At 38.7% G+C, this 22943-nt stretch overlaps 1 protein-coding gene across 21 annotated transcripts in view; it reads right to left on the minus strand.

Moving 5' to 3' along the window:
* The window catches only part of DLG1 (discs large MAGUK scaffold protein 1), a 131174-nt gene that overhangs the window by 48271 nt on the left and 59960 nt on the right, over positions 1 to 22943 (minus strand). For 12 of the 21 annotated variants that reach the window (XM_052686792.1, XM_052686790.1, XM_052686788.1 and 9 more), the window contains 2 exons: positions 4449 to 4547; positions 418 to 471 (listed from right to left, as the gene is read on the minus strand). In XM_052686792.1, the coding sequence (XP_052542752.1) occupies positions 418 to 471; positions 4449 to 4547 (153 nt within the window). The remainder of the gene's footprint in view (positions 1 to 417; positions 472 to 4448; positions 4548 to 22943) is intronic. The other 9 variants (XM_052686800.1, XM_052686805.1, XM_052686797.1 and 6 more) reach the window with 1 other exon arrangement.

The raw sequence follows: 22943 nt of genomic DNA on the forward strand, positions 1-22943 counted from the left end.
TTTCTATGAATATGTTGAGAACTATAAGCTTAAGTATAGCCACTGCATTGAGTAGTGTTTTATGAAAAGTGCAATGGAAATGGCACCTTAAATATTAAAGCATCTTCCTGTGCAGCTGAAGAAATACACGTTCTGAGATTTCAGGGGCTCAGCATCCAACGAACTGCATTCTGCACTGTGTTGCACTGTCACACAGCAGTACCCATACAGAACCTTCCCCTTACAGTCTACACATTTTGTTTCTGGGTGTTTTTGTTGTTATTGTTGTTTGTTTTTTGTAAAACAGCTTTTTAAGGATTTCAGCAAAGTTAACAAATCCACGTACTGTAAGGTAAAATAAGCATCACTGATCAATAACAAAAGATCTAAGCTACTCGCATTATACGAAATTGTAATTGAAAGGAAATGTATGCTTACATATGTTGGAGTGTCCAAAGAATCTGTATTCACCAGAACTGGAGGTGGGTTTGCCTTTAAAAGAAAAATTAAAAAATTATATATATTATACAACATAGGAGAAAATATGAACAGTAATTACACAATATTTGTTTTGCTGGGTTTCTCAGAGGACTGTTAAAAGGTAACCTCAGCTTAAGAGTCTCTAAAATGGACTCCTCTGAAACACTTGCTTCTAGCCTGAGGAAAGTGCTTGCTTGCCAAAGAAACACTCTGAGCTTATTTATGTTGTTTTTCAAGAGGATTAAAAATAAATAAATAAATAAACATGCCATAATTTGACACAATATCAGTTACTTGTGATGCAATATTCAAAATTGCTTTATAAGCCAGCATCCTGAATACAAATGCTGGCATTGATCACATCTTTCTTCTACCAGGAAGTTTTTGTATTATTTTTGGTTTGTTTGTTTCAAAGCAGAATTATAAGCTGCAACAAGCAAACTTATAAAAGGAAACTTTTATGGAAGATCACCCAAACAGACATGAAAGCAATTCCATATCAGCAGACATTCACTCATGGCAGCATGTACTTCCATTGGAAATTTGTTATCAATTCATGGGCTGTAAGAAAGTTGGAGATTACTGCCATAGAAATGGGAAATTACATCGCATTCTTGCTGGCCGGGAAAGGGTAGAATAAAGAGACATTTTTATTCACTTCTGTAATTGAGAACGTTCCAATGAAAACACATTTTCAGCTGAAAGAAAATCCATACAGTTTGGAAGAATTTACCCAAAACAGTCTGAAATAGATTCTTTACTTTTGCATAGACTATCTCCCTTACAATCAGTCGCAGGTTTGTTTTTTTTTTTAATTTTTATTTTTAATATATTAGATACAGTGAGAAGGATATAAACACTTTTTAGACCTCATCCTAACAGCAAGCACAAAAAGAGAAATGACAAGAGTCTGCATTCCTTCTGATATAACTAGAGGTCCTTCCCACTGACAGAGGAGCTTCCAATATCTACAGGCAGTGGTACTGGAAATGCTGGCATTGAGCCCGATGTAAGAACAACAAAAAAATACACAAAGGTGAGAAAATATATTCCACAAATAATGTTCAAGTATTAGGTTTAATACGGGATGCACAACCTCAGTGATACAACACAAAGTTCATCTCAACTCCATTAAAGCCGAATAGAGATCTTTTTATACGTATAAATATTTCTCATCTTTAAAATTAAGATATTCTTCATCTTTTTCCATCTTTCCGTGCGTACATACATGTATGTACATACCTAAGCATGTGACTCAGTTTAACTATCTGTAATAAAAGCTAGTATTAAACACACTCAAATACTTACAAAAACATGGCAGTTACAAAAGCCTCATTACTATTACAACATACCTCTGAGAAATACAGTTCCACTCCCAAAATCCACAAAGGAGCGACTCAGACTGAGGTGAAAATGAACTATCATTACCAGGCAGGAGTTATCGGTCTGCTATTAGGCTGATGTGTCAGAAGCTTGGCCTATAGCATGTACTAAGTACTAAAATCAAAAGGTATCTATACTAGTTAATAGAGCTTATTTTAAAAAAGGAAACAAAATGGATGACACTTATGAATCTGTCCAGTTGCCACTGAATATCCTTCTCACATAGCAGTTCTTTCAGTATAAACACAGACCGACCTTATTCAGTACCTAAATCAAGTATTAGAAACCACTGTCATGATACAAAGCTCATTGAAGCAATCTATTGTATTAAAGAACCTGACTATTCCGTGTATTCAGTGACTAATTAGGAATCTAATCTCCAATGGACCTACAAGACCAGCATACATAATGTTTATTTTGTAGTGGAGCAGCATCAATCAGTTTTCAATCTATAATTAAAAAAACCAAAATCAGGTCTATTTTTGAAGGTTTAACAACGTTTTTTAGATTGCACTCAATTTCAGAATTTATTTTAATTTTACAGTTCTGCAATAGGAAAGTAATCCAACAGAAGTGCCAGTGAAAGGTTGCAGAGAGTAACCAATCAACAGATACAAAATATCCTCCATTAAGGGACTGCTCTTAGCACTCCTTTGGCACTTATCCACATTCTCTGTCAGAGGGAACCATTTTCCATGATTTCCAAGCAGGAAGGAAAAAAAGATTTGTGCCAGCCATTTCCAAAGGCAGGGGTGGACACTGCAAAGACACAGAGCAGCATCTAACTCAAAATAGCAAATGCTTTTGGAAGGAAGACCTGGTATTTCGGTCTGTTATGCAAGACTTCTCCAAACTACCCAACAGTTCCGACCTACTGTGCCAGTGCTTGTTCAAATATTTAAAAGCCATTTGACAAGTTTGTTTACAAGCAGACTTGGGCTTGCCTAAGGGGTGAAGTGACTAACAAAGTAAAGAAATGTATTTGTTTCACAAAAATGCATCTGCCAAATCCAAAGTTGATAACTTCCTATGATATTTCCTAATTGCTTAGAGTTATGTATGATGCAGGATTCGACAGCTAACTCCTGTGGGCACCCGCACACACCCAGCAGACAGAGGCATTGATCACTCGATTCTCAGTGTCCTATCTGTAAGCCAGCACCAGTCAGCAGATATGAAGACTGTCAATGGCAGTTAAGTAGTGCCAAAGAAAACTATATATATATTTATATTCTCCACGTATATATATATACACATAAGTATATATGGTAGTGCTTATTATTACGATGATTTTAAACTCAATTTGGCTGACAGTACCCTGAAAGTAAATGTTACTGGAGACTCAACTATCTTTACTCATCAAATCTGACAGCAGAGTCCCACCGGGTGCCCTGGTCTGTCTGTCTTGTATGTGATGTGGACAGAATGCCTCCAAAAGAAGGAAATAGATTTGACAGTAATCACATTTCTGGTCTGCCTGGTAAGAAAAGTACTGGTGACAGATTCATGTAAACACCTATCCACTAGGAACTGGACTTTGTAAGAACAGACTAAAACCTTCTGATAAGTTACTGGATTGAGTAAAATTTATAGAGATTGCCACTTGTTGCAAGTTCTCCACGCAGCTTGAAAGTGGATTTTTAAGGAAAAATTACTAATGTGCAGACTACAGAAATATCCCAGTATTATTCTTGACAGTTAACTCTCTTTTAAAGTTAACGTGTATCTGTCACCAACCATTCCAAGAGGTGCACATTCTCTTCAAAGGTGTGCACCTGTCACTGGTTATTTTTGTACTAAAATTTACAATAAAAGTCCAAATAAAAATAGAATGGTTTTCATTCCAAAAATGTACCGCTGCTTATCTCAAATTATTTCCACAGAGATAATGTATCTCTTATCTCCACAGCTAGCCATGCTGCAGTGACACGTTCAAAATTATATGCAAGAATTTACTGTTAACTCATGTTTACAAATTACTCTTACACTCTGGCAACTTTGGTGGTGATATGCATTCTGTGGTTTGTTTTTGTGTTGGCATTGGGTGACCTAAAGGATGACACCCAAGAAGCGAAGCTCAGTCTGTGAAGTAAATCATTAGGAACAGAGTTTAAAAATGCAACAAAAAAAACACTTTTTATATCTTAGTGTGCCCCAATCATATCGATACCAACAATAGAAATGGAACAGAAGAGAATAGGAGAAAAAAATCAATCAATGAAAGACATTTATTGAGTATATGAGATGAATTGATAATTTAACTAATGCATCAGTCAGGGTAAGTGACTGACTCTAGAATACTTCTACCTGAACACGAAATACCCACTTCTTTACTTTCTTCCCATTCTTTTGGGGTGTGATTTTTGGTTATTTCACAAAATGATCAATATTCCTCTACATGTAATACATAATTTTTAAATGGACTAAAATCTGCTATAAAACAAAAACCAGGATGAAACAGTAATGCATTACTAATTTAACTATTTCACAGTTCATCTAAAACCTGAGCCAGAGTAGCAAAACATCAATTTAAACAAAGGAATGAAATAAATCACATAAATAAGAGCAAAACAAATTTATCAAAAACAACAAAAAAGAATAAAAACCTGTGGTATGGTGGATGGGATGACAGTGGTCTCAGCAGGGACTGGTGGGACAGGGATCACAGGGACAATGGGAGAAGAGGAAGGAACAGCTTCTGTGGGCTAAAAATCACCAATAACATATCAAAAACAAGGAAAGCTCGCAAAACATTTTCAAACAAGCAAAACTTAAGTTTAATACATTTAAGAAGAAACTGAACAAACAAAATGATTTGAAAACTATAACTATAGCTGAAAGAAGACAAAAAGCAACGTGCTCATGTCAAAGCGCCCAGGGAAGTGAGGCACATCCACGTCGCTTGTTTATACCAAGCTACTCACCTGGCAGTGCAGGGTACTAAGGTTTTAGTGGTACAAAAGAAAATTTGCTCACATCAGTGGACAGAATGAAGGTTTTTGTGGGCTGGTTTCACAACATAAGCCTCTCAGAATTATACAGCAATGAACAAAAAAAGGGATGCAATGACTGAAGTTGACAGCGCAGAACAAAGTTAAATTTTGTTTTTGATAAATGGGAAAAATCAAAGGTACTTTGGAATTTCCAAACTAAGCTCAAGTTTAAGAAAATCTTTCCCTCAAGCACGTTGAAGATCCTAAGAGTGATTCATCTAATCATTTGAGGACTTTTATATAGGTTTAGCATACAAATATACAGCACATCATCTTTGGCTGAGTAGGATTTTGGGTTGAGACATTCTAATTCCAACAGGAAAGCTACTAACATATAAGCTACGAGGGAACAAGACTCCAAATAGCATTCTGGGCAAAATGTTGATTCAAATCATTCTGGAGGTGCTAACATTCTGGTTGTCAACAAGCTGTCAACAACATAAACTGATGGCAACCACCATCAGAATCCCAAGCTGAACAACAGATCAAAGTTCTCTGCAACTCAGCTGTTCCAAGACATTCTTGTGAAAATATGCTGAAGTATAACGACAAAATGAAATCACTGCATGCTGAAAGTAAATAAATCCCCCAAACACATAAGTACAAAGCATTTTAAAAGTTCAGGTTTTTTTAGAACACAAGGCAACATACATCAATAGCATAACTAAAATAAAGAGTAATAGCAAAGGCTAAAGAAACCAAACACCACCTAAGGGAAGTAACCCTTATAAAAAACAACCATGGCATTTCGATGTTTGTTTTCTCTTTCCAGCTCAATCTAAAATTAACAGTTGGTGAAAAATTTGCAGCTATTGAAAGACGATAGAATAAGGTATCTTTGATGTCTTGTGAGATTATTACTAATGTCATTTAACTGTGCTTACGAGGACTGCAGTAAAATCTTTTGTGTGCTTAAATAAGGGAGGAGAAGAGTACCAGAATCTAATTTGGTCTAGAAAAACACATCTCCCAAAAGATATGGGGCATGCTCAGTGCAACAAACCTCCAGTTATCAGGAGATCAATGGTGCAACCTTTAGAGGACAGATCAAATTAAATGGCTTCAGTAGTTACTTAGCCCACATACACAAAAATAAACGTCCTCTTCAAGTCTGTCTTGCTCCTGTGTGAGCAGAGTAAAACTCCATTAACCAAATGGTCAGATATTAAAATACAACACTAGGGGCAAAAAGTTAACCATGAGCAGGTTAGAAATGCCCTTCTTTACAGTTACAGCTCCTGGAACAAGAGAAGGTGGGAAAAAAGGCCCATGTTATTCTCGGACCACAAAACCACTTGTTCTTTGGCCCAGCAAAGTAACTGACTGGTGCAGTGGAAGTTTTCTTTGTACACCAATCCACACACCTACCATCATACTCACAGCAGCTCTACTTCTATGCTTCATTCTTTCTCAGTCCCTAGTGCCCTGTCTCTCTGGGTTTCTAATTCCCAGTCACTTCAAGAACTCTCCCAAACAGTTCCAATTCTAATTGTTGTTATTAATCTTATAAAACTGCTGTTGTTCATAACCCTTTGTGATTTAAGGCTCCAGTCTTGTGAGCTGCTAGCACAGTCACCGTTTTCTCCTTGATGCTGTTGATTTGGCAACCACTTTGCCTTAGCAGCCTGCCTGCTCAACCCAGCTGCCTGACAACATGCTCCTCCACCAGTGTGTGATGAGCAAACCCAGGCTAAGATAAGACTGTCTTCACTTGAATGTGAGCAGTTTTATGGAGTACAGGAACTGATGCAGGCCCTGTGGCTACTACAAGGCAGACAGGAAAGGGTAGAAGAGAGGAAGCCCAGCCTTGAAACACACTTATGCTAAATTACTCCAGTTTTACTGCTTGACTTACAATTCACAAAAGTGGAAAATTATCTGAACCATTTAAGTAAAGCTTTTAATTATTCAATTACAGGACTCACAAAGAGTTTCTTTAGTGCCATTTTGTACTTCAGATAGGCTAATTTAACTACATATTTTAGAACCCCCTCTTTGCACACAATTCCACTACCCTGGCTTTTGATACAGACCACAATGCTACATGAAATTTAACTTTGGGGACTATAATACTATGGAGAATGCCAGACACTCTCAGAAAAGCAAGAAGCTAGTAATAAAACACCCACCAAATCACCCAGAAGGGAACAATTTCTGGAATGCATAACAGGTAAAGTATCGGCAGTAGAGACAAGAAAGTTGTTGCAACTTTTTACAAGACAATAGCATGCCATATCCAAGATGCTGCACCATCACTGTGATCAGAGCCCAAACTAGAACAGGAACAACGGAACCCTACAAGGGCAATTAGCAGACATCTGCAGACAAAGCAGCAGCATCTGGCATGTTTCAGTTAGCAAAGTGGGCTGCAACACTGACAGCTGCTTACACGCTGAAACAATACATCCAGTCTGCACACATGGGGTAGGTGATAAGACATTCGTGTTCCACAGTAGTAGTGGCACTCAGCCTCAGGTCTGCATGTGCTGCACATGTCCCCAGACACACCTCTGTCTACTCCTCCTTCCCAGGGCAGGGCTAGTGCTCAGCATACAGCCCCTTCCAGGGTGGGCATGCAGACACTCTGCACTTCCCTTCCTTTCCTTTCCCAGCACCAACACTCTTCAGTGCACCTGAAGGTGAAGCAGCAGAACAGAACTTCTGCAGATATGAGCCCCACAAGCTGTATGTATGAAGGGGAAAGAGAGATGCTGCTAGGAACGGAAGAGACAGCGTAACCCAAGAAAGAGGGGAACCCCTCAGTATCTGTTTTTTCTACATTAATATATATTTTTCTATGTCCCCTTGGAGAAAGACCAAGAAAGACCAAATCACTTAAAGTGAACTGGGAGTGGGAAAGTGCAGGGTCAACAGAAGAACTAGCTTTGCTCCTTAACACTGCATCCAAAAACCATCACCTGATCATTTTGGATTATTGATTAGTAACAGACAATGCAAGAAATTATGTGGTTTCTAACCTAGAAAGTCTTAATAAGAGAAGAATACTAATTTTACTTCGCTATGCCACATAATCAGCCTGAAAATGATTATGTTAACCACACTTGTATCCACAAGAGCAGCTGAACAGGCTCCAGCAGCCCAAGGCACCACTCTCAGTGCTCTCCTTCCTAGGAATTTCAGAGAAAACACATTTAATAATGTTCCTCCAATGTTCAGGAATTTGCTAAATAAATACATTACATTATTCTCAAAGACAAAAGCTTATCCTCAAAATAACTCAAAACTAATACATCTCTGACTACAACACTGAATAATTCTGCTTTAAATGGACAGAAACCTACTTATGCTATAGAAACAGTAATGTGCTAAATAAAAACGTGTAAAACAAACAGTAGCACATTTATGACAGACTACATTATATATATTATATATATGAGTACACAACTTGAACACTAATACACTAAGTGAATCTGACAGCGGAAATAAATGCATGAAAATCTGTATTAAAAAGTTATTTTATTACAACAGTCACAAGAAATTTTGTTGGGTACCAGTGTAACGTGATAGACATTCTAATTGTATAAATTAAAAAATAACCAACTTTACAAGTTGCACTTCATAAGTTTAAGAAAAAATAATTTAATAATGCATTTCAAGCTAATTAAAATTATGGCAGTAAACATCTTCAGATCTAATAGCAAGGTCCAGACCTTGTGAAAAGAAATAACACTCCCATTTTCTCATCAACCAACATACACAGTAAGACTTTCTATGAGGAAATGCCAACTAACCCGAAATGAATCAAAGCACCAAACACACCTGGAAGCAGATCAGCAGATCAAATTCCAAGATGCTGCTCTTCTTCAAGTACCAGAAGATAACATTTTGGAGAATAAAACTAAAGCAAACCATACCTTCCTCCCTTTCATTAAGTTACTATCTGAAAAGAACACTGCAGAGTGCAATAATCCTAATGGGAAAATAGTGACTAGAAATACCCCTTTGCCAAGATGGACTTCATTAATTACTACTCGGATCGCTAATCATAACACGTGGGGAAAAAAAGGCAATAGCAGGATTAAACTATGGAAAGAAGTATGACATGTTATCCAGTCTGCATCATACACATCTCATCTCATCTTACAAGAGCACATCTTTCAAAACTGTGCATCTCTAGGAGCCTAAAGCAATACGTACCTTTTCTAAGTAACAGTTAGAGCACGAGCCATCAGACACCCAACCACTAGCAGCTTTAACTTTTGCTGTGCTTTTTGTAGGACTCTTTTTTACACTATCGCGCAGGTTAGTAAATTTTCCTCTGTGTTTGGAAGCGGCTGGAAGTGTGGACGAACTAAAAGACGTATGAAAGCCCAGTGCCTGCTGCTGATGCTGGAAAGGCTGCTTTGGCTGCACGTGGCGATTCTGATGTATTTCCATTCTGGGGTTCCTGGTTAAATCAGCTAGCTTGAGCGCTCCCATTTCACAGCCATCTGTAGCACCACAGTGTCTGTAGTTGCGACAGTAAGTAGTCATGAAACTAGCAACACAACTGTCCTTTCTGGGAGAAAATGCAGGGAAAATAAACCAAAATATTGCCTCCTGAAGAAGTTAAAAATATTGTTTCCTGGATTATGGTCGTAGGAACAAAACCCACCAGTGAACGCTGTTTTAGCTAGGACTGCATGTAATGTACTCTCTCACGCTATTTAAAGAGCACCATTGAACCACCACACAACAGTCAATTTGCTAGGCATAAATAATCAATGCAATGCACAAATTATTGAATAGATGGCAAAACTCATCTGACTATTAAAAGGCAGCTATGAAAGGTTATAGTCATTTTTTCTCCTACATGAAATCCCACTATTCCTAAACGTTGTTGTATTTTTACAATATCTCTGATATTTGCTGCTAGAAAATATTTTAAAATGTTTATTCCTCCTTGGCAAACTTTACGGGGGCTGAATTACTTTGTGTTCATCTGTTAAAGGCTCACATTGCCATGAATACCTCAGCATTGTGAAATCACGATTTTAAGATACTCACTGTTTAAAATAATAGTTTAAAAGTCATAGCAATTATTTTTTTTAAAGTTCTTCATTAATTTCATTGTTGATTCAGCTTTTAGTCTCACAGATGCTTTATCTAATCCATTTTAACCCTTGTTTTCAAAACAAAACCCTCACCTCTAGAAAAAAAAGCAAAGCATGTACAGAGGATTTAGCTTGATACAATCATACTGATGTATATTTAACTTTACCAGCCCATTGTAAATCAATCCTAAAAAGAGATAAGGCTTAAAAGTTAAGTTCCCAAAGACTACATGAAAATTGGCATCCAAATAGGGCCACTTCCATGCTGAGGCTCACTGCAGAAGAGGTGGGCTCCCACCCGCACAGCTCCAGGGCAGCACAGCCCTGGCCCTGATGCTGGCAGCATCAGCCTTATGCCCTATGGGTCTGATGCAGGAATATGCTGTGAATCTCAATATCTATCTGGCACTGGGCATGGTAAGAATGAACGTTAGCTCACAGAAAACAAAGCTTTATTAGGTCAGCTGTGCTATGATGAAGTAGAGAGATTTTATCAGTTCAAAGCATTAAAACAGTATTTTCCTTTCCATCATACACTCTACAGTAAACCTGGCTACAGCAATATGAGTCAGCATAATTATTACACAGAAAATTAAAAAAAAAAAAAACCTAGAAATACAGACTTTTGTACTAACATCTACAGTTATTTATAGCATGGATATTAAGAGAGAAATAAGAACTGACAGATGCTCCTCTAATCACCAAGAGCTGCCACGTCTCATCTTCTACCCAGAATGGATGTAATCAAGAGCTGCATATCAGATCATTAATGTGATACTTAAAAATATAGAGACAGAAAGGTTTCTTGCCAGTGACAGAAAGCTGGGAACATGTTGGTCATACAAAGCCACACAGATGTGGATTTATGCACTGCAAGTAATGTCTTCTACCTCTGCCTCTGCAACAGAGGAGGGAGAAGGATGAGAGCATCCTGCTAACACTAACAAGCAGATGCACACTGATCGTAGAGAGACCTCAGATTTCATTACTGAAGGGCAAAAAGGCAGAGGGAAAGATAAGCACATTGGGAATGTGCACAGAGGCCAACAGTTCAAAATGAGCACATCACATTCCTCCTTGAAGAAAATTCCCCACATACATTCATAGAGAGCAAATGTGAGGTATCAACTTTGCAGAAAACACAGACTAACTACCTTCCTGTTTCAAGTGAAAATCAGCTTTGAAATGCACTAATTGAAAGTGTGAAGAGCTGCTGGATACTGTGTTCTTGGAAACCCAGCTGTATTACTTGGAACTCTCCTCCAGACAAAAGGGAAGACACAAGAATTCACACCTTCAGGCACACTGACCTCAGTAGCAAAAGAATAAAAGTGATATGGCAGATAGCTGATAATTGTACAAACAGGTTTCTGGAAGTCCATGTGTTTTTGGTCCCTAATACCATGACAATAAGATATCAATGATTAAAAACAAACAAACAAAAAAAACCAGAAAAATAGAGGGAGCAATGAAGTTTAGTGTTCTATGGGTACAGAAAGAGAACCATGGTGACACAAACATGGGCAGAAGAAAGAAATTTATAATAAACACAGAGCAAGGCTTACACAGAGCAATCTTGATGAAAACAAAATGGAAAGATATTTAGCAAAAAAAAAAAAAAAGCCAACAAAAAAAACCAAGGAAGAAGAGAAAGCAGAAAAGGTAAGAGGAATGCAGAGATCAGACGTTTGAGAGTCAGAGATTATTCTGCCAAATTACATTCACACGAATGATGTAAGGCAACGCCTGCCTTGATGTTGTACCAGCAAAAGAAAAATCTGTGGGGGAGCAGAAGGACATATGGATGATTCAAAGAAAGAAAAACAGTTATGTAACAAAAGCGGCACAGATTTGACAAGATCCTCCTCTGACTGCAGAAAGTCTGTGAGTGTTCTCTGCAGACTGCATTAATGGCAGCATGAGCTGCTTCACTCCGCCGCCAAGTGCGAAGTGATTCCACGTAAGTAGAGGGGGTTCAGGATGCGGCTGTGCTGCAGTCGTACCCGCAAACTGAACTACCTGTTGCTAACATGGAGGTGAATCATATTCGTTCTTCTAAATTACTACAGAAACAATTTGCACTGATCACTTCAACCAGGCATTTTGTTACTTCTTCTTTAAAATGCACAACACAGAGTTTTTTGCAGCAATCTGGTAAAATGCCAATCATACATCAAGTAGTATTTCTTCAGAATCACCTTCTTTCCATACTCTGTAACAGCCACTCTATAGCTGGCAACTATATCTGTGTACAGGGAAACCAGAACTCATTGTCTGACTGACCATGTCTACTGCAAGGGTCTTTTTCAAGTCCAGGTAACCTTCAAGAGCCAGCTTCTGTTACTTCAAAAAGAAACTGCAATGCTTAAGAGAATTCTCCAAAAATAATTCTGGGCTTCACTCCTCCCATTGCCTTTCAGCAGTTACCACACGCACTGCAAGTTCTGTTAATAGAACTCGACAGATAAAGACCAGCCCACATTCCTTACAAGTTCATACAAGTAGAAAATAAAGTATCCACAAAAGTGAACAAAACCTAAAAAGTAGGAAGGTAGGAAGAAATAATTTTGATTCAAAATCCACTGACAGGACTGAAAATAAATGCAATATTTTATTTCCAGGGATACATTGTTTAATTGCGTATCTTTCTGTGAACTACATCCTTGAATGCCACAGAACATTTCACTAGTGAAGTCTGCCACCTGAAGAACTTTGCATCAATCTTGCTCAACGCAATAGAAGTCAATATTCATCTAAGCATATCGTCTGGGATTGACAGGCTGCTTGGTGGGGTCTAAAGTTGGGAGGAAGGAGGCACAGCTGCCATCCATCCTTACTTACAAGCCACGTTAAATACTACCCAGAACACTGAAGACAAGGGACGTGAACACTGCTGCACCTTCCATACCATGCTCCTCCTGAAATCAGTGCCATCCTGAGGCCTGGGCAGGACTGCAGTAAAAACTGCACCTCTGTGAGCACTCGTATGCTGAAGACACCCAGCCAGCACAGTAAATATGACTAAACTGTAGCACTTGTTTTCTTTGTTTGTTTAAAAACAAGGCAAGAAATTGATTCTTTAACCTACTTTTCTACTCAGATGCCACAGCACTTTACAATTAACTCAAGTGAACTTAAAACTTCAAAGTTTAAAAAAAAAAAAAACCAAACACAAATAGATGGGGAAAACAGCAACAGTGGAATATCAGGAAAATCGCAAATGGTGAAGATGACCTCAACTGATGTAAGGACAAATGAGCAATTTACTGTCAATGCCCTGCTACAATCTTAATCATACAACAGAAATCCATTGAGGACCATAATTACCGCAATCAAAAGTAAAGCAACAAAGGCAGTGACAGTAGGGCTGCTGTTACTTGCTGTGGCCCAGTAAAAAAAATTCAGGGAAGATAAACTGCTATATCCATAAGCAATAGCATAGGAGAAGAAAGGCTGTCCAGCAGCACATAGGATCAAGTTCTACCCTGTAGCAGTAGAGCTCTTCTAAGAGATAAGTGGACACCTGCCATGTGTCAGTGGGAGGCTGGAGCCCCAAAGCAACTGGCAGCTCTCACATGGTGCCCAGTTGCATCTTCATGGGTAAAACCTTCAGGTGCTGAGAACTGCATGCAAATATAAGCAATAATTGCAAAGTTTTGGCAACCAGCAACCCATATCTCTTGCCTCCGTCAGGATCTGAAAATGGAACCTTATCAACTGAATTCCACCCTGAATAATGCTTTGTCCAAAGGCGGGTACCAGCCCCCTCCAAGCCTGGTGTCCAGGAGTTACACAGTTCAAAATAATTTGCCCTGTTAGCATTCTGAAGGACTTCAAAAGCTTCAATGACTGAAAGTAAGCCATATTCCTAATGTATATGCAAAGTTAAGTCTGGTTTTAATAAAGGTAAGTATGATTTTGGTTTTTCAAATTCTCAGCTAACATCCAGCATCAAGCCCTGCACGAAAGGTTAATCACTAACATTCACCAAGCAGCCCTGAACTTAAGTTCAAAACAGAATTACAAGCTCCTCACTAAGCTTCATAAGTGCTATGAGAATGAATTTAATGTATTTAATTTATTATTTGACACAAAGCCATTTAAACAACATCACCCTTAAGAACTGCAGCTTCCATTATTACTCTGAAGAGCCCACAAATATATCCAGGCAGTGTTTCAGCATCAGAAAGAAACCAAGCAAAGGAAAAATATGCTCTAAGTCTTCATTACAGAAAAATAAGAACACTCTAAGATGTCTTGAGACTGGTGTTCTTCCGTATCTTTACCAATGATTTAGAGTGGTTCTGAGTGTACCCGCAGCCAGTTTGCTAATGACACCAAGCTGAGTAGTGCTATTGACACAATAGAAAAAGGGGAGGCCATTCAGAGGGACCTGGACAGCCTCATGAAGTGGGCCCAAAAGAATCTAAAGAGGTTCAGAGAGGCCAAGGGCAAAGTGCCACACTTGGGTCAGGGCAATCCCAGATATGCATATGGATTGAGACAAGGAAAGAAGGACTTGGTGGTTCTGGTAGATGAAAGCCAGACGTGAGTCAGCAGTGTGAGTGTGCAGCCCAGAAAGCCAGCAGTATTCCAGGCTGCATCAACAGACAAGTAGCAGCAGGGCAAGGGAGGGGGACCCTCTGCTCTGCCCTTGAGGCCGCAGGTGGAGCGCTGTGTCCAAATCCGAGGCCACCAATAGAGTAAGGATGCTGGAGCGAGCCTCACAGATGCTCAGTAGCACCTCTCTTATGAAAAAAGGTTGAGGGTGTTGGGGGCATTCAGCCTGGAGAAGAGAAGGCTCCAGAGGGAGCCTGATGCAGCCTTTCAATACTTAAAAGGAGTACACAAAAGGAGGAAGACAAACTTTACTCCAAGGTTGTGAAGCCCTGTTGCTGCTGCCCAGGAAAGCTGAGGATACCCCAACCCTGGAGGCGCTCAAGGCAGCACACTTTTGTTCTTTACAATTCATTCAAATAGAAAAAGGTTACCTGTATGTAGCTCTGAGACTAGGAAACAACTCTCAATACTAGGAATACATCAGTTAATTTTAAAAACCATCATACTACTCTTCTCAAAATTTTGCAGAGCTTTCATTTGCTTGTTTTGGTCTTTTGTTGAAATTCAATTACTCTGTAAGAAATATTACTCATAAAATATTAAAATGACACTTACAAACCACATCCGTATAAAGCAATCCTTTTCTTTAGAGTAAGAAACTTTAGGTTCCCTTACTCAGAGTACCTCATTGCCCCTGACGGTGCAGCCTTAAAGCAGTGATTAAGCGTCTGAAGGAAATGCCAAGTTTGGCATGGACAAGTTATTATTTATTTTACTGATAACGCACTATTTTGTGAGAAAAATTAGCTGCACAAAAATTGCCTTATACAGAAGTTTGCCCTAGAACACCGAGCATAAGCAGAATGTAATTTATCTCACATTAATGAACAGCAAAAAGAAAATCACAAGAAAAACTACTTTCAAGAATGCATTAATTAAAATTCATTAATTACTTCAGAAAGCAAGTGTCCGAAAATTTTAATAAGTTAATTACTTTATTTACACATAAAGTGTCTTTATACCGAAGCCACTCCTTACTTCATTTACAAAAAGCTTCTAACAAGCAGCATTAGCATTTTATCTTTACACACGCTGAATTCCTCCCAAACAGAGACGATCACGTACTTTCACTACAGATCTGACAGCTTTATATTACTGTGCAGATGTTTTGCCCTATCACTGCTCAGTGCTATAGCTAAAATCCTTACCATGCAATTACTAGCTAGGTACCACATTTCATTTTATTCATTCTTACACCATGGAAACACTGGAAGCTGCCTCACTTTTGCTTCCATGACAACATGCAGTTATAATGCTGTCTCAATAAGTGCCATTATACAACACATTCAGCCTCTAGAATGAGTCATAAGAGCCCTGCAACTTTTCAGTAAAATAGGCACCTTTTCTGTACTGCCAAACACTCATGGTCCTTAGCAAATTAAGCTATTACACAACAGGTGTAATGCTTAGTATTACTTGTGAAAACTCCAGAAGTAAATACAAAATAAATAACAATGCTGTTGTATAGTCATGTATACTGTGTATAGTTTAGAAAAGAACATGATCTTTTCAGCATTACAATGGAAAATAAACACTCCTGTATAATTCTAATCTTACAATGTTGAATAAAAAATATATATTTTTAAAAGAAGGTCTACAGAGAGACTGACTTGTGGTCCATAATTATACATCGGCATTTCATCTGGATTTCAGGTGAATTACTGCTCAGGGACGCCAAGGCTCAGGTTTGATCACTTCGGATGTGATGCTGGACAAAAACCATCATGGCCCTTCCTTAGACAGCTCGTACACAAGCTGCTTAACCTCTCAAACAGCACAGGAAACCTGAGCCAGTCTTTCCAAATTTTCTCATATTGCACATTCAAGCAGCTTGTACAACTCGTTAAGTGGAAACAGACAGAGTCAGCTCCATTTGAATTTAGGTTATCTAAGTACATCCACTTGTATCCAAACTGAGTGCAAATGTCCCTCAGAATGCTCCCTGCAGTTGCCCAGGTGGAGCCAAGGGCTGCGCTCAGTGCTGCCATGTGGTGAGCCTTGTCTGGTGAAGAAGGCTGCACTGCCAGCCATGAGGCTCTGATTAGCTAACCTTATTTAAAAAACAAAAAAAAACTATTAATCAACCACCTATGCCTCTGTTTCTCATAGCTCTGCCAGGCATACAAGCACCCCACCCCAGATCATTCACGAACGTGACCTCATGGGACTCCAGTCCGAGATGAAGGGACCTGTTTTAAGCAATTGAAAACCTACAAAATATTCTTCCCCCTTATCTCATAACATCACTAATTTTAACTGCCTTTGATCTAAGAACTATTACTTTCAAATACTTCCATAATTATAATGACCTTCTGATGACTAAATGATCCCATGCATGCTTTTATCTACGTTCCCTGTTTTCCAAGCAGTCTAGAAGATCAGTGAATGCTCATTTTTCTTTACAAAGAGAACCTGACTTCTTCTCAAGGTATCTTTTTTTTATCCATCTGTTAATTCTTTTTTAATAATCATTTCCCACAGAAATCAGAACTGCACAGCTGCAGCCTCAGAGAATACAACTCAGCACCTTCTCAAAAGGGCATCGTATTTGCTTTTCAAATTTTTTTATTTCTAGGAATACTCAGTTTAAACAAAAAGGTCACATATAATATGATGGGCCCTTCATCCGTAATAAACATAAGTTCCTTCAGAAATCCTGTGTAAATGTCATCACATATTGATCATCTGTGCTTCTTGCCAAATTAATTTAAACTCTCTCCTATTGGCATCTGATTTATTATTTTTTTTTTAAGCACAGGAAATGAATCATAGTAACTACTCCCAGCTCAAACGTGGGACTGCCCCAGCTGTAATTTTGGCTTGGATAAAAGCTCTGCTTTAGCATCCCACACCTGGGAATAGTTACCTAGGAAAGTGTTATCACCATCAGCAGTGGGAGCAGTAGTATTTCACAGTCAATTTGCATTCCACTTTATTTAGGATGAAATCACTTTAAGTGCTGCTCTGTAATGGTTCTCAATGTACTGAAGTTTTTAAAAGCTCTACACAGATTTTCCCTCACAGAGTTCAAAAAGAGTAATAAATATGAAAACATAGAGAATTCAAAAATGGCAAGATCAGCTTACAGAAGAGACAAAATAAGTCATATAGGTCTGTTATCTGTCTAGAGAATGTGTCAGCTCAACTACATCCTGACGAGCAGCGAAACAGAGGACAAACAGTACACAGACAAGCTGTGGAGCAACCTATTGCATTAGAGAAGGGGGTTACATGCAGTGAGATGAAATTCAGTAACAGCTCAGGTCACATGGAATAGCAATAGGCAGCACACAGGCACGCTGAGGAACACAAAACTGGAAAATAAGTCCAGAAGTACTGGAGTTGGTCATTTAAAAAACAAATGTAGGCCTTCAAACTTTTATTTAATTTTTTATCTATTAAATGTTGAGCCTAATAAATGGAGCCTTGAGTCTTTCAAACAGCCAGGGAACACACTGGGATTTTGTGTCAGAGCCCAAGCAGTTACTGAAGGAACACAAACTGGTTGCAAGATGTGAAGCAAACATGGAGGACTCCCTGTCAACAAGTAACAGTGACTCAGGGTCAAGGCATAAGCACTGGCAACACATATTACCATGCAGGTCTCAAAATGTTAAAGTAGAATAAGAAAGAAAACTTCTCTCAAGACATGGTAAAATAATATGTTTGATACAAGAGTCCATAGTAAATGTCATCTTAAAATACCATGAACCTCAGACAAGGATAGGCAAGGAGTTGAGAAATATAAACTAATTCCCAAACAGGGATGGGGAGCTCACTCAGTACGTTGAGTAGTTCACATGGGATAAGGCTGTTATTGAGAAATGGAAAAAAAATCTGACAAAGAAAAAATGATTTAATCATTAACACACAAAGATAATTTACCTGTGCCAGGGCCTCACCAGAAATTCTTCCTAACAGCTAACCTAAATCTTCCCCCTTTTAGTTTAAAATAGAGTAGATGGGAAAGCAGTGGCCCCAGTAGGCATTCTGGAAAAGGGAAGCAAATTCCTCATGCAGCTAGCGTGCACAAAGGTTTTGATTTATCTTGCTGTATCAACACCACAGTCTCTCTCTTCGTGTTTCTATAAATCCTAGAAAGCCTGAGGACACAAGGTTTACCAAGACTTTGACTTGGCTATAAACTTAAAGACTCTTAGAAGGATAATGCAGATTAAGCTGTCATATCAGCCTTCAAATGTGGGTGCAGATCATTCTAAAAAGACAAAGTCATGTTTTCTAAATATATCTGAGACATTATGGTTGTGTTACATTCTTCAGACTATAAAAATCATCCTGCACATCTTTAATCATAATTGAGAGTGCTTTCGATAACACAGACCAAAATAGAAGAACAGGAAGAAGATGGCGTTCACTTTAGACTCAGTGGTTCTGTCAGACAGTCATTTACTTAATAATTGTATTAACTGAAACATATACAGCAGCTTTGGCAGCAACACAGAAATGTTATACTGAAGGAGCTTGCTTGAGCTGCTTAGTAAACTGACAGCTGGTGAAAAGCGGACTGGCCTGTGCTTGATTTCCAAAACACTTCATCTGTCAATACAAGACTCAGCTGAGAAGACAACTATCATGAAATAAATTTGCAAAGTTATATAAAAAACCTGAAGTCATAGGACTTTCACAGACTTCTGTGAGTCCACCCACATTACCTGCTGAAGATACTGGATTAAAACGGGCTCCAGTGCCTACCAAGAGCCTTGAATGTGAATCTAGGGCCGATGCAGACAGAGCTTGTCAGTAGCTATGCTATTTCAAAATCATGACATTGTATTCCCTTCTCCTTCACTTAGCAGATTTCTGATTCATTCTGGAAAAGTTAATTTTCTTGAGATACAATGGAACACAAATATGAAGAAATTCTGTAAAATCAGCTCTGAGTGAGACACAGCAACTGTGAAATAACAGGTGTGAGAAAGCAGAACCCCAGGCCCTCCAGCAGCAAGGCAGCCTGTCACCAGTTCTCATCATCACTGCTGTGCTGCAAGTGATGAAACCAGCAAGTGCATTGCATGTGCCAACGTGACAACCACTGTATGGCTTTGGGAAGGAAAAAGCACAGCCCCTTTTCTTCTCCTGCATTCTAGTCATTTGCAAGAGGAAGGATAGTGCTAAAGCAGGGAACCAGCAGGACACTAACAATCTACATGATGTTACATGATTCATGTTAGGAATTCCTCAGATTTATTGATTTTAATGTGCTCTTCAAATTGTATTTTTTTCAGCATCAAGGAAATTTCACAGTCTTGATTGCACATCATTTCTGAATGAATCCAAAATTTAATCTCAGTCAATTTGTCAAAAATTGCTCAGTCCTAAAACTACTGAGTAGAACATACTTGCTGTTAATTTGTCTCCTTTAAAGCATGAATTCATACCATTTTTATCTTTGCTATAAATCCACCTTATGTAAAATTGGACCAGTGACAGAATTAGTATTTTCAAAAAGTAAATTCGTCCTGCTACAGATGTGTGATACCACATAGCTAAAAATAAAGGATAAGGAAACACTACAGTAGAATTCACATTTACGCCTCTGACAGTGCTCTCATAGTTTAAGTCAACCAAAGCAGTCTATTTAAAGCCACTTTCTCATGTGTTAAGCACAATATTAGCTGCACCAGTTTATAGGCAGAGTACCTGGTGATTTTAAACTCTGGGAAAAGTCTGCAATACGAATCTAACAGCGACAACCATTTTGTGTCGTCATATAAAATTCTCCACAGCCAGTCCTGTGGACTCCTTTTTTCTTTACTGCATCTCCTATTTTAGTCCAAACAATGTGCTGAACAAATCCTCCTAGTAAAGAACTTAATGGCTCATGGTGGCTGCCATAATCAAATCCCAGCTTCACTTGTAAACTTGAAGTGAAGCTATACCAGTTGTGCATTCACGCTGACGTTTAATGTTCTTATAACACAACATCCATTGAGACTCATCCTGATATGTCTGGCTAAAACATTCAATACCTACACTGCCATCAAACCTCCTGAAACTTTTGTTGCAATATCTTTTATAGGTCCCAGGCACAATTCCAGGTTTCACGTGAAACCTTCCCTGCCTTTTCTTTTTGGCCCCTTAGTTTTGTGATTTCTGTATCTAAGAATATAACAGTGTTGTTAAATATATCAAAATTATAGAAGGGATATTGCTGTAAGAAATCAACTTTTGTAGGTCATGAGCTGTAAAAAGTACAATAAAAAAAGGTGATAAAGATAAGTTCTGATTACAATACAGCATTTTATACATGCTACAACTATGTTCATAATATTTCAAAGAGGTCTCCTTACTGAGCAATATTCTTGGAATAACAGCATACAGTAAAACTTGATATATGTATCCTAAAAGGGAGAGATCCAAAGGGAAGAAATGCTTGGGCTTAAACAACTGGCAGAAGCAGTTTGGTAAGCTCTGAAATTTAATGTTAAGATATAGAATTTGTACACTAATGGTACGAGTGAAATGGATGAGGGGAGTTATGGGTTTTTCTGCCTTTTTTTTTCTCTCTCCTAAAACATGTCCTAAAAAACTGAGGTAGGAATTTACACAGCAAATCCAGAGAGCTGAACGATTTTCCAGTATCAAATGCTAGAAGCGTATTATACCACATTACTTGCTCAAAATAGCCTGAGTGCATTGCTATTAGAACGAGTTTGGCGCTGTAAGTTTCAGACAAGTCAGTTTCTGCATTTGTAGCACAGTGCAGGCCAAGAACCACTTAGAGTTAAAATGCATTCTGAGGCATTCGGATAGAGGTATTCACCATCAAGAACAGGTGCTTCTCAGAGCTCAGGCTTTTATTAAAGAAATTTATGTATTTGTAAACAAGAACTGAAAGATCAGCTTCTAATTAGATCCCTTAACTCTTCTAAGTGAATAACCAACTCCTCATCATAGAGAAAGCAGAAGGAAGACGGAGAAAAGAACAAAGGTCTCAAATGCCTGAGCACGTTTGGCTTTCCTGGATACATGGAGGAGCTGAGGGCAAGGAGTGGGGCGGCTGGCACTGCTACCTCTGACAGCTCACTGCTATACAGGGAATGGCTTTATCCCCAGGGATGGACAGCTTCCCTCAACAAAGGTCCTCCTTGCACCTGGCTGGGGAGGTAACCTATCGCAAGCACCAGAGAAGGAAGGGAGCATGCAGCCCCATCTCCAACATCAGTGTTCATAGAAGGACCAAAGCAAGCATCATGCCCTGCTATGCCATCGCAGTCAGCAAAACTAAAGCAATGAAGGGACCACCAAACATGGCTGTTATGCAGAAGGTTCTCATGGAGGATTCAAAAGGGAAACAAGAGACCCGTAGTTTAAAAACTATCAGCGTAATTCCACATAAATTACAAATCCCCACATTCTAACAGTATGAAAAGATATTGCCCCTCATTATAAGCAGGATTTCAACAGACAAGGTTAGAGAAGTACATCATGCCTATTATTTGGACTCTGCAACGTTGATTACATCCAGATAATGGGGATGCCGTTAGTAGCAGTGTGTTATTAGAACAAAGTCATCAACCATTTTCAGAACACTGCGTCACAGAACAAAACTGAATGGAAAATCAAAACTGCACCACAAGGAGCAATCTTTAAGTGTCTTATTTTTCTCTCCATGAGGTGAACAGCTGCAATGGGTGGATAAGGCACAGGGAAGTACTGCAGCTTTCCAGAGGAAGAGGCTTTGTAACAGGCTCCTCCATTCTCAGTGCTTACTTCTGAGTAAGCTGACTACTTTTTATCTTTTTGAACAAATATTTAAAACCATTCTGGGTTTTGATTCCTTCCTTTTGGCCAAGAACATATGTAAGCTGTTCATTTTTAGTGTAAGAATGAAATGTAAACTCAGGAAAAAAAATGCAAGCTTTCACAGATATAAGAAGTTTTTTCTTAGCAGAAAAATAGAATGAACTCTGGGACATTAACAGAATCACAGCTTAACTTTGAAGGGATCTCAGGACCTTTACCTGCTCCAACCCACTCTCAAAGAAGGGGCTATTTAGTATTTTATTTATCAGCAAACACCTAGTCCTCACTAATCAGAATGCAGAATGTTTCATGCATTTCAACACTTCAGGTAAGTGTAACCATAGTATTTATTCTGTAAAACAATGCTGTATATTTTGGCCTCAGAAAACTGACAGTACTTAAAAGCTGATTGTCTACCTAATGCATCACTTAGGGCCAGATACTGACCCATTACAGACACTGCAGGATCCCTCTTCCAAATACATATTTCCAACAAGAACTGGAAATACCCTGAAAGATCTCACATTTGTTTACTCAAAATTCACAAGCAAAAGAACAGGTAACACTGAGCAGATGTCACAGTGAGAGAAGTGGCAGTTTATCATCTTTGAAACAATTACTGACAGATACGAAATACCTGAACAGCACAGTGGTGTCTGAGGACATT

Source organism: Tympanuchus pallidicinctus, unplaced genomic scaffold (genome assembly GCF_026119805.1).
Source record: "Tympanuchus pallidicinctus isolate F22 unplaced genomic scaffold, pur_lepc_1.0 scaffold22, whole genome shotgun sequence".
Lineage (NCBI taxonomy): Eukaryota > Metazoa > Chordata > Aves > Galliformes > Phasianidae > Tympanuchus > Tympanuchus pallidicinctus.